At 47.4% G+C, this 12,802-nt stretch overlaps 1 protein-coding gene across 2 annotated transcripts in view; it reads left to right on the forward strand.

Moving 5' to 3' along the window:
* Positions 1–12,802, forward strand: part of SPNS2 (SPNS lysolipid transporter 2, sphingosine-1-phosphate) — a 93,746-nt gene that overhangs the window by 65,372 nt on the left and 15,572 nt on the right. For both annotated transcript variants that reach the window (XM_077311682.1, XM_077311683.1), the window contains exons 4-9: positions 238–389; positions 2,597–2,663; positions 6,259–6,401; positions 8,146–8,298; positions 8,806–8,995; positions 9,815–9,880. In XM_077311682.1, coding sequence (XP_077167797.1) covers positions 238–389; positions 2,597–2,663; positions 6,259–6,401; positions 8,146–8,298; positions 8,806–8,995; positions 9,815–9,880 — 771 coding nt within the window. The remainder of the gene's footprint in view (positions 1–237; positions 390–2,596; positions 2,664–6,258; positions 6,402–8,145; positions 8,299–8,805; positions 8,996–9,814; positions 9,881–12,802) is intronic.

Genomic DNA, 12,802 nt, shown 5'->3' on the forward strand with positions numbered 1-12,802 from the left:
GTGTTAGACACAGAGGGGGAGCTGTGGAGTACCTGAAACCACTAAGGGACTTTGTGGCACAGGTGAGATTCAAACTGAGACTTCCTGATTAATATAGTTCCGCCTCCTAACCGTTACGACCCCACTTTAATTGAATGCTCCGAGGGAAGGTGACCAAGATAATTCGACAAAATGCCTGTGGTGATAACAGTGCCACTTTACCAACTTTTGTTGCCCTTTCCTCTGTCTTCCCCGTAGTATTTCTGGCTCTTTGTCCTCTCGCGAGGTTTGGTCGGCATTGGCGAAGCCAGCTACTCTACCATCGCCCCCACCATCATCGGAGATCTCTTCAACAAAAACACCCGGACGCTGATGCTCTCTGTCTTCTATTTTGCAATCCCCCTTGGCAGGTAGGTTTGTATTTTGTCTCTTTCCTCCTGTGCCCTGAAGTTACTGACTACAGTGGAGAGGCCTAAATACCCCGGAGTATTGATTTCTGTTCCCAGACGTGAATTCATGATTCCTTGGGGGTTGTAGTGGATGATGTGCTTGTCTGCTCCTGTGGTATCTGGGATGGCGCAATGCTTGGCATTATACAATGCAGGTTGCCTGCATTTTCCACCAATTGACATGGAGCACAAGGTCTTCCATGCGAACCCCATGAAGATGAACTGCGTCCTTAAGTTGCACTGGAGAAAGTTCCCATTGGATGGTATCCTGGCTGGAGGTCAACTTTCTCTGTCCCACTGTGCCACCCTTAATGATTTCCCAAATCTGCTGCCTTGAACTGCCCACCCCACTCTGCCTTTAAGACAGATTAGAACATGGTTGAAATTTCAGCACTGTTTTCAGGCTGGTGTAAATCAAGAGCCTAGGGAAACACTAGTTACTCTGCTCATAATCAAGGCATAGGGAATTCTTCGAAATACAATTGCAGCATTCAGGATGGTCCTTTTATTCCAGGGGTAGTCAAACTGTGGCCCTCCAGATGTCCATGGACTACAATTCTCAGGAGCCCCTGCCAGCAAATGCTGGCAGGGGCTCCTGGGAATTGTAGTCCATGGACATCTGGAGGGCCGCAGTTTGACTACCCCTGCTTTATTCAATAGGTAGTGGATGATATTGGGGTTGGGTCGACACAGTGTTCCTCTTGCAGCTATTGGCTTAACTGCTGTGATGTCACAGAGGGCAGCCAGTTTGGTCTGCAGTAGTACAGCTAGATTTGTGTCCAGTAGCACCTTAGATCTTTTAGATCTTGATAACTGTGGGTCAGACAGCGGAGTGGCAACGAGATCTGAATACAGCTTTCTGGAGCTTTCTGCCTGCAAAGCAGGTGTTCCGCCGAACTTCCGGACTGCTGTTTTCTTTCCGCTCGATACGTTTCCTTCCTCAGCTTGATGCAGGCTCTGATTCTGTAGACAGGAGGAATGCACAGCCTTTACAATGCTTGACCCCAGCAGGGTAAGGTTGCAGACGGGGTGGGCACCGCAAGGCTCAGCTCCAAATTCCAAGCGGCAGGGCTGTTTCCTGCGGAGCAAGCCAGTGTTATGAGTCTCCATTTTCCACCGAGGGAAACCCTTCCAGTAATCAGCCGGGTGACAAAACATCTGTGCAACGGGATGGTCGGCCACGCGATCCCAGAGTAGTCATGCCCAGCCTTGAAACAAAGAGTTGAAAGCATTCCTTTAGCTCTTCAGGGAAAAAAAAAAAGCCTCCCAGAGCTTATACTGATAAAGGCAGCTTTTTCCTGAAGAATTCTCCGGGAAATTGAACAGTTTCCTGCGTGTTTCAAAACAAAAGCAGAATTCCCTGAAATTATAGCCCCTTGAGCCTTCAGACCCTCTTTCCACCCTGCGTCACTTTTTAATCTCTCCCTTCCTCCAAGGAACTCTTCAGTTGGGCTTGCGGTTTCCCTGCCCCTGCATTTTATTGTCACAACCACCTTGTGGAGTAGGCTAGGGTGAGACGGAGCGACTGGCGCAAGGTTACCTGGCGAACCTGGCCAAGGAGCGCGGGGATTTCAGCTGATCTTGGGAGACGCAGGTGCTGAGAATACTCTGTTAAGAGATCCCTACCCCTTCCCGCACAAAACTATGGCTCCTAGTATTCGGTGGCGAGAAAGAATAACCATTAAACTTGGCAGAACATCTACAGTCCCGGTTGAACGCCTGCCAGAATGTCGTCTTAACCTTCTGAGCTCGAAGGGTGTTGGATTTTAATTATTAAGAGAACAGATTTCTAGGATGTTTGCCTCTTTATCTGACATCGATCACAGTGTTCCTGTGGTTTTTTGCAGCTGGCGATGGGCTCACAACAATCACACTGTTCAGCATCTCTTCACATTCCCTCCCTCATGAGGGTCACAAAAGCTGAACGTTTTCAGAAGGCGCTTTTCAGAAGGCACAATTTAAGCCACTGGCTGGTTCTGCAGCTCCAGAGCAGTTAAATCCCCAGTCTTCTAATCTTTTTTTCTGCTTTATGCATTTTAGAAAGTGCTGCTAACTCTCTCTGGATCTACCGGGGAACCAGGCAGGCAAAGAACATTGAATAAGTTAATGGAATAATGCTTTTATCTTCCTCTAACGTGCTTGTTTTTGTTTTGTTTTGTTTTTTCCAGCGGTTTAGGATATATCACCGGATCAAGCGTCAAGCAAGTAGCTGGCGACTGGCACTGGGCGTTGCGGGTGAGAGGCAGCCAATTTTAACAGGCCTGTTTAAACATCTTATTAAAGATCTGCATCTCTGACTAAGGCCCGATTTATATTTTCCGTAAGCGATAAAGCTTTTACGGGCTTCAGCGCTTCGCAACGCAGAGCGGGGAGGAGGAAGGGATCGCCCGTTGGAACGCTGCCTTGCAAAAAGGTGAAAAGCCCACCTTGTTTGTAGAAAGCTAGCATGCCAGGGATAAGGACCAAGGCCCGATTTTAAACATGATAGAAACAAGGCAAGCATGGTTAAACGTGGGGCTGGTACAGGAGCTCAATTTAAGCCCATGCAAAGTAGCTATACCTGCTGAATCAGCACTCCAGTGCAGTACTGATATTGGCTACAGAGCTCTAGGGCAGCCTTTTTCAGCCTTCTGACTGTGGAGGAACTCTTGAAAGAATTTTCCGGCTTCGAGGAAGCCCAGAGGTGATGTCAGCTGACCAAGCCTCCTTGCTACACCCTCAGAAGTGCCATCTCACTGGAAGTGATGCCACCCGGACTCTCCCACTGGGCGTAACCAGGCCACTCCAAGGAAGTGATGTCACCAGGCTTCACCATCTCCTCCTGCGTCGTCAGGACTGACATGTCCAACCCCATCCCCACCTACATTTGACTGTTGCACACGAATATAATCATTGCATCAATCTAGTTGCCAGCCTACAGGCGGGAGTTACGCCGATGGGAAAGAAAACAGAACACAAGGTGGCACCATTAGAATGTCTTCATGCTAGTAAACAGCTGGAAGACTTGCCAGAGTGTCCCCGGGTTCTGTAAACACTTTCAGACAACCATTTCTTCAAGGCCTTCCAGATTTTTGTCCGGCATTGAAGCTTTAGGCATTTGTTTCAAAGACAATCTGTGCCGGGATGGTAGCTCCTTTTGAGAGCTATTATAAGAGGAATACTTGTCACTGAAGAAATGGTTGTCTGAAAGCGTTATAGGACCAGAGGATGCTCTGGCAAGTGTTCTACCTGTTTCCTAGCACTAAAGGACATGAGTAACAAAATTTGAGTCCAGTGGCCCCTTTAACAAAGATTTATTCAAGGCGTGGGCTTTCAAGTGCATGCAGTCTTCCTCAGACAATGGGACAGGGATCATTAAAGTACAGATACAAGGAGAAAGTAAATTAGTAGCAAATTGGTAAATAGCATCTTAAGTCCAGATATGCAGTATGATATTTGCTAGAAAAGCCAATCAGTCCTATGGGCTCAGTTGTCATTTGCAAAAACATTGGGGCAATAAAAATGTTAAGGTTAGTGATTAATGGCAGGCACTTTCCCAGTTGCAAAAAGAAAGACATGCAGAAACTCTTAACGGTGCAGCATTGCGTTCCAGCGGCCGGACGGATACTTATAATAATAAGCTGTAAATCAGGAACACTGATTCTGTGCAAAATAGCACACGGCATAACCTCGCTGAACCGCTCACTCTGTATGAAGTTCAGGACATTTCCAGTTCCTAGTCGATTATTGTCAGGGCAGGAAGGCAAAGATTCCAGCCAAGTATTAACTCTGCTGTCTCTTCGTTTCGTTGGCTGTCAATAAACAGAGCCGGAATTGCTTTCCTGTTTTCAGGAGGTTTGGCGGTAGGATGGAATTATGCTTTGTCTCCCTGAACACTTATTTCCCTGCAACCAGACATTTTTTTTCCTTCTGTTCTATTTCCTTGGGGGATTTTGGGGGGGGGGACAGGAATGTGCAGGGAAGAATAGCACACAGTACATGGATAAAAAGATGCCCTTGGCCAAAGTCGCCCACAGGAAACGGGCCAGCAGAACTGTTTCCTGAACTTTGACCCTGCCTGGAATTGTGCCAGCAGAGAACAATGCCCCGTCCTTTCCCCATTGCTGTCTTTTCAGGATCTTATGGCGAGGCCGTTTGCGGTTGTCAAAGCGGCCCGGTTATTAATGCTGGGTAAACACCGTCCGTGATATATTGGCTTTCTCCTCCCTCCATCTGCCCATGAGAGATTCAGGCCATGACGTTTCTGTATAACCATCTTCTCATGAACTGGGGTGGAATTGCATTTCCTCCCTTTTTTCCCTTACACAACCCAGTGTCTTAGGTTCGGCTAGGAGTGTGTGGCTGTTCCAGGGCCATCTAGCCAAGCTTCGGTGACAAAATGGGGGCCTGAACCTAGATCTCCGAGATCCTTGTTCAATGCTGTAACCTCTGCGCCAGTTGCCAGCGTTAAGGACGCGTTAGTGTATTGGGGAGAAATGTTGATTCTGGCCTGCTCCCCACGAAACGGAATGGAAAAGACAGCACCTGACGATGAGCGATAATCTTTTAAATCAGCTTCCCCTTCTTTCAGGATCTCCATATTCTGCGCATGCAAATCAGCAACAGGAAAATCTATTTCATCTGCGCATTGCAAAATGTCTTTTAAGTGCCTAATTAGCAAATGTGTAATATGCAAATTTATAATATGTGAATTAATTAAATGTAATGAATTAATTTGCCTGTGAACCATCTGCCTGCTAACTGATTGATCAGCCTGAGTGCTTCACGCGGCTGACAGTTCACTTTAAAGTCTCATCAGTGGGGCAGAACTGAAACTCGTCGTAGGGAACTGCAGTCGTAAGCCAGGCCACGGGAAATATGCATGAGTGGGAATCTGTGTCCAAGCCTGGACTTGAATCTATGGCATAGAGTTTCCAGGAAACACACTTTTTCAGAAAAATGTGTTACTCTTCTATGTGTTACTCTACTCTTCATGGTCACTGGCAGTCTTCAAGAAAAGGTTGGATGCACACTTTTCTTGGATGCTTTAGGATGGTTAGGGCTGATCCTGCGTAGAGCAGGGGGTTGGACTAGATGGCCAGTATGGCCCCTTCCAACTCTATGATTCTATGATTCTATGATCTCCAGAACAGGATAACCAAAAATAGAATTAGAGAGGCTGAAGAAGGCATGAAGAGCAAGCATTTCCATGGGGTGGCCAAACTGGCTCTCCAGATGTCCGTAAACTACAATTCCCATAACCCCTGCCAGCACGTTCTATTAGGGGCTCATGGGGATTTAGTCCACGGTTTGGCCACCCCATCTGCATTAAATCCATCTTTTATCAAATGAAGGTAAATAAAATGTTGCTGCGTGGAGGGACCGGAGCAAATTAGAAGGAAGCACAGCAATGTATAACAAATCGAAATAGCAAAAATAAATCCCTGTAATGTTGTCACATAGAATGGGGGAAAGGCAAATATTAAACAACTAGAAGTAAAGCCCGGTGCGTCCAGGAATGCACTGGGTGCTAGGTAGGGGCTTGGATGGGTGCAGAGAGGCGACTGGGGGGGGGCTAAATTTCCAAGTGGGCTGCTACATGATTCAGCTTCCCATAAGCCGGTTATGTTGCCCTGAATAGGAACAGGAAATCTGAGCAGCCGTCGTCATAGAAGAATGAAAATAGTGAACGAATGGGTGAATTTATTCACCTTTGTTATTTTCAGTTTTGTTGGGAGGGAGGGAGGCTTCATGGGGGGGCTGTTAGGAAGACATAGCCTAATTACATCCTGTGTTTTTAAAAAGGCATAGCTAAACAGTACTCACGGGTAGCTTTTTGTTTCTTGTTCAGGTCTCTCCGCTTTTGGGAATGATCACGGGGACTCTCATCTTGATATTTGTTCCTGCCGCGAAGCGAGGCAATGCTGAACAACTGGGAGCGCAGCTGAAGGCACGGACCTCCTGGCTGAGAGACATGAAGGCCCTGATAAGAAAGTAAGGCAACATCATCAGGGCTCATATACAGTTCCGTCTGTAGCACATTTATTTTTATGTAGTTATTCCTTGATTTATATACCGCTGCTCTCAAAGACTCGCGGCGGTTTATAATAAAATGGCAAAAACACAGAACCCTTAAAATCCCCCATGCATTAAAACACATTAGGTAAAGGTCTCCCCTGTGCAAGCAATGGGTCATGTCTGACCCTTGGGGTGACGCCCTCTAGCGTTTTCATGGCAGACTCTACGGGGTGGTTTGCCAGTGCCTTCCCCAGTCATAAGATGGCTATTCTGCCTACCATCTCCTTCTCAGTGTAACAGAATATCGGAAGCCGACAGGATTCCCAGTGTTTTTCGTCATCGTAGCCTTTCAGCATAGCCTGTTTGCTTTGGACAATGCCAAGCCTTGCCTACAATTCTGTCATATATTTTCAGAGATTCTCATACGCCACCCCTGTATCATTTCAAAACAGCTTTCTCTCATCTGCAAGCGGAAAGAGAACAAAGATCTTCCCTTGTGTATATTTTTGCGCCTGTGGCCCCCTTTGGAATACCGAGACGGAATGGTGGGCACAGCAACAAAATGGCTGCCACAATATGGCTGCCAAAGGGGGCGGAGCCAGCTACACAACAGTGGCAGTAGCTTAATTTTAGTTTCACAGCATAATCTTGCAGAGCCAATTAGATTGCCAGTAGTCAGTCAGAAGCCCAGCTGGGAAAAGCCATACATGGCCTTGCACAAGTCCTAAAACCACGTGGCCAGCAACCGAAAAAATGTTGGCGGCCCCCACATTGGGGACCCCTGGCATGTATAATTCCAGAGAACGAAAATGTTCAAGTGTGTGTATATATATAATTCCATGTGTTAGCATCTAGTTCATTAGCTCAAGTTCTAAGCCACATAGGCTCATGACAACTTAGCCCTTTGTAATGTAGTCCTAGTAGTGGGGAATGCATTTGAGACAAGAATCCTCAAATATTGTGCCTCTTGTGGCGCAGAGTGGTAAGGCAGCAACATGCTATCTGAAGCTCTGACCATGAGGCTGGGAGTTCAATCCCAGCAGCCGGCTCAAGGTTGACTCAGCCTTCCATCCTTCCGAGGTCGGTAAAATGAGTACCCAGCTTGCTGGGGGGGTAAACAGTAATGACTGGAGAAGGCACTGGCTAACCACCCCGTATTGAGTCTGCCATGAAAATGCTAGAGGGTGTCACCCCAAGGGTCAGACATGACTCGATGCTTGCACAGGGGATACCTTTACCTTTTTACCTCAAGTATTGCTCCTACTCATTTTCTGGGAATCTGTTACTTTCTTTCCTTCCTTAGAACCATTGGTCTTTCCTGTGATGTACAGTCAAGCAAAGGGCTATCATGTGCCCCCTCCCCAATCCATCCTCTTTGGTTATCGCATTAGATTGCCCACATGTCTCCCATGGTAGCCATGATGAAAGCTGCCATTCAGCATGGACTCAACACTAGCCATGTGCTAGGTGCTGTACCTGTCTCTGCAGTGTGGCAGTCCTGACACAGGTGACTTTGGGATCACCTGCACCCACAGACTACAGCTATCTTAGTAGCCTTTCTTCCCAGGGAATTCTGGGAACTGTGACGGAATCTGACAAAGAATTCCGAGCAGCCGCACAGAATGAGAATTCTCGGGATTCTTTGGTGAAGTGGCACGTTTGAGATGATTTGCAGCCTCTTCTCCCACGCAGGCCCACACGAGCCCTTTTGTCTCCCCAGTCGCAGCTACGTGTTCTCCTCGCTGGCTACCTCCGCCGTCTCCTTCGCCACAGGGGCTCTGGGAATGTGGATCCCCCTCTACCTCCACAGAGCACAGGTGGTCCAGAAGACAGCAGAGACCTGCACGTCGCAGCCCTGTGGCACCAAGGACAGGTGAGCCTGGCTGGTTGTTTGGAATTCATCCCACCGTTTTGTAGCAATGTACGGCAGCTCCCTGCACAGGTGAACCAAAAGGATGCTTTTCAGTGGAGTCGGCTTTCATGGTCAACGACAAGGCATTGAGTCATTGGTCAAAAACAGACAAGTAAATGGCAGAGGAGGGACCTTCCCTGAGATGCAGTCAAGTCACCTCTGCTGATTAAATTTAAATGCATTTGCATACTGTGGCAGCTCTACAGTGGGTTCTTTTTTTTTTAACCCGAGGCGCATGATGATTTATCTTAATTTTGAAAGAGGGTCCAATTTCCTTGCAAAGTGCACCAATGGTCCCTCGATTGCCCTGGAAATTATTTTGTCCATTGCATGTTCAGGGTTCTGTCAGTAAACGCCACATTTTGCACCCTTGACTCATCCTTCCATTGCCTCTTAAAACTTTCACCTGTCTTCCACCTTACTATCCATCTATACAATTATGTTTTTTGGAACGTTTTCTGTCCTCAGTTTGATTTTCGGCGCCATCACCTGCTTCACCGGCTTCCTGGGGGTCATCACCGGGGCCGGGGCGACCAAGTGGTGTCGGCTGAAAACACAGCGAGCGGACCCTTTGGTGTGTGCCGTGGGGATGCTGGGGTCAGCGATCTTCACCTGTCTCATCTTTGTCGCCGCCAAGAGCAGCATTGTGGGAGCCTACGTATGTATTGACAGGAAAGACTGAAGCGCATTTTTGCAATGGGATCCTAACTTATAAAAGTAAAGGTAAAGGTATCCCCTGTGCAAGCACCGAGTCATGTCTGACTCTTGGGGTGACGCCCTCCAGCGTTTTCTTGGCAGACTCAATAGGGGTGGTTTGCCAGTGCCTTCCCCAGTCATTACCGTTTACTCCCCAGCAAGCTGGGTACTCATTTTATCGACCTCGGAAGGATGGAAGGCTGAGTCAACCTTGAGCCGGCTGCTGGGATTGAACTCCCAGCTTCATGGGCAGAGCTTTCAGACGGCTGCCTTACCACTCTGCGCCACAAGAGGCTCCCTAACTTATACAGCTCATCTCACTGAACGAGCCTGTCTAATTTATCTAGCTTTCCCAGTTCCAAACTCCTAGCACGTACCCGAGAAGGAACACAAAGCCTAGCAAGAACAACAACATTTTAATGTATTTATTTGTTTATTATTACATTTCTATACTGCCCTGCCTTGCAGGGCCCTTCCCCTTCTCACCCCCTCCAAGCCCATCTTTGGCCATAGGGGGGGGGGAGGGCAGGTTGACATGACCGTATCTAGTCATATGACCCAATAAACAAGTTTTAAAAATATTAAAAATTTATTAACTTCCAACCATTCAGTAAACCCTTCCATCAAAAAAACCCTTCCTGAATATTGCGGCCCAATCTAGCTTCTTCCCTTTGTTGATTCCAGTTGCTGAACCTCAGTGTTGATTGCAGTTTGACCCAAACATCAACATTTGCATTGCATGGCTGATAAGGAATTTTTTTTTGGTTTGCTTTCCTGACAGGTCTGTATTTTCATCGGTGAAACCCTCCTGTTCTCCAACTGGGCCATTACCGCCGACATCCTGATGGTGAGTTGAATCAGGGCGGCTGTAGTTCAGAGCTACCTGTATTCCCTGCTCACACTACTGGGTCTGGCACAGTATGAAACCGTGATTCGAAGAGAATTCCGCTAACAGGTTTCAGGTAGAACCCAGTTTGAGTCCGGTGGCACCTTTAAGACCAACCAAGTTTAATTCTGGATACAAGTTTTCAGGCGCATGCGGGATTAAAACTTCCTTGGCCTTAAAGGTGCCACTGGACTCAAAGATTGTCCCGTTGCTTCAGAGCAACACAGCTGCCCCTTAGAATCAGGATTGAGGTAGGTGAAGGACTGGAAAGGGAGGAGGAGCCTCGTTCTAGCTGCTGTCCCACAGCTGTCATCAAGAGAGCCAGCGTGTCTTTGTGGTCTGCGGACCCTGGATTTGAGTCCAGTAGCATCTTAGGGACTCCGGTCCTGTGTCAAACTAGGATCCGAGAGAACTGGGTTTTTGAATCCCTCAATCTGCCACGGACGCTTGCGCATTGTCCTTGGCCCAGTGACTCTCTAGGCCAGGGGTAGTCAAACTGCGGCCATCCAGATGTCCATGGACTACAATTCCCAGGAGCCCCTGCCAGCATTCGCTGGCAGGGGCTCCTGGGAATTGTAGTCCATGGACATCTGGAGGGCCGCAGTTTGACTACCCCTGCTCTAGGCCTATCCTTACTCACGAGGTTGCTGTCCTGGGGATAAAATGAAAGGAGAGAAGCGGGATAGAATGTCCAAATCAAGGGTGGCCAAACTTTAGCTCTCCAGATGTCCATGGACTACATTACCCATGAGCGCCTGCCAGCACTCATGGACATCTGGGGAGCCAAAGTTTGGCCACCCCTGGTCTAAATAAACAAGCAAAAAGTTGGGGGTTAAGGAGGAGTCCGTGTAACCGCTGGTAGAAAACTGCTGTTTTGTTTTTTTGCCCATGGTGGTGCTCCTGGCGATTCTAGCCACTGCCAGGAACCTGCAGTGCTGTTTTAGGGGAGTTCCTCCTATCAATATGTCCATTTTTACTCTTACCCTTTTGGACAAAAAGGTTCAGGGTGGTTCAGTGTTCACAGATAGTTCCCATTTTATCCTCACCACCACCCTGCGAGGTAGGCGTGCCTCAGAGTTGGCAACTGCTTCATAGCAGATCAGCAGTTTTGGTCATGGGACTCTGCCTAGTCCAGCACACTAAACCACCCACACTGCTTTGTGATGCTACGAATAGCTCCACCGGATTTTCGTGGTGGGAAGAGAGGACAGTGGTGTCCTGCCACCTGGAGGAAGCGAGGGAGGCAATTTCTCCTTTCCTGTTTCCAAGAGCTGGCTGACTTAGCCAACCAACTCCCAGCTCTGGCTGGGGACATTTAAAGGCAGCCCTGTGGGCATGGGTTTTTTGTTTGGGTTCTATTTTAGTACTATAAATGCCAGCGAGGGCCTGTAATTTGGCTTCGTCTGCAAAGTTGGAAATTAGCTGTAGTTTTTACTAAGCGTTCTTTCTATTTTCTTGGTATTTAAAAAAGCAACGGAGTTGGGAGTCTCCCATCCCTTGTTCTTGTTCTTGTATTACTATTAGTTACATAGAAACAGTTGAGGGCTTGCTACACCTGTATGGAATTTGGTCTCTGGTGCACAAAATGTGGTATCGTCTGTTAACTATCATTTCCCTCTTTCATCTTGGCTATTTTTTTTCTTAAGAAAATAAGAACATGTCCCCAAACCCAAATGGATCCAACCCATAAACCAAACCACGAGTTGTGCATCCTGGTTCCAACTGTGACTAAACTGATGTCCCAGTGATGACCAAACTATGGCTCTCCGGATGTCCATAGACTACAGTTCCCATGAGCCCCAGCCAGCATGTGCTTCCAGAGGCTCATGGGCATTGTAGTCCATGGACAACTGGAGAGGCACAGTTTGGCCATCCCTGGCCTTCAGGGAGAACACAAAAGCCAAAGCCTCTCCTGCAACTAATAGTCAAGGATATACTGTGTCTGACAATGGGGGTTCCATTAAACCGATGAGCACTTGTAGCCATTGATGAGAATATCATTAATGTATCAGCTCTTCTTTAAGGCCATCTACGTAAATGTGGCAGCAAATTCCATATGTTAAGTTACACAGTGAATGTTCTAAATCTATTGCCAGTTGTTTGCAGTGGGTGCTCCCATCCAAGTTATAGGATTGTGGGGAAGGAAAGGAAAAAAATCACTCTTTTCACACTGTGGATACATTATTTTAAATTACTGATTCCAGGTTTATAATTTATACAAGATTCTGGGAATCCTGGGGGCGGAAGGTGTCTTTAAAAAGAATTAACGCTCAAGTTGTGTCCAAAACATTTAAAATATGTGGTATTGCGAATATTGAGAACCCAAACTAGGGTTTACAGCTTTGGGTGGGGAACTACCCGGGGGTCGAGCCTGAGGACGGTGGGGCTTGGGGAGGAGGCACTTCAAAGGGCTGTAATGCTCTGGATGTTTATCTTGCAAAATTATCATTTTCTCCAAGCGAACTGTTCAGTGTTGCCAGGAGGGGTTCTCCAGCCACTACCTGGAAGTTGGCAACCCTCGCCCATACATAGAGAGTTTAGGCCAAGGATTTGAATGATCAAGGAAAGGGACTTCTGCACCCCACATAGCCTTTTCCTTTAACTATCCTTCCCTGGGGCAGTGCTTTTCAACTTTCATTATTAACCAGAGAGAGAGAAAAAACCCTCATAAAAGAATGGGATGCAAAGAGGAGAACCACTTACTTTAATTGTATCGGCTTTCAATTAGCAACTTTTGAATAAGGGTAATGGACAAAGAAGCTTTTGAAACAGCCAGGGCCCACGATTATTCCCCTTCCGTAATAGAGCGTTGGAATGAGCAAAGAGAAGCAAGTGTACTAAATCTCGCCGGGCAACCATTACACTGTCATTACGGATGCTTTG

This window comes from Paroedura picta, chromosome 15, assembly GCF_049243985.1.
Source record: "Paroedura picta isolate Pp20150507F chromosome 15, Ppicta_v3.0, whole genome shotgun sequence".
NCBI classification, from domain to species: Eukaryota; Metazoa; Chordata; class Lepidosauria; order Squamata; family Gekkonidae; genus Paroedura; species Paroedura picta.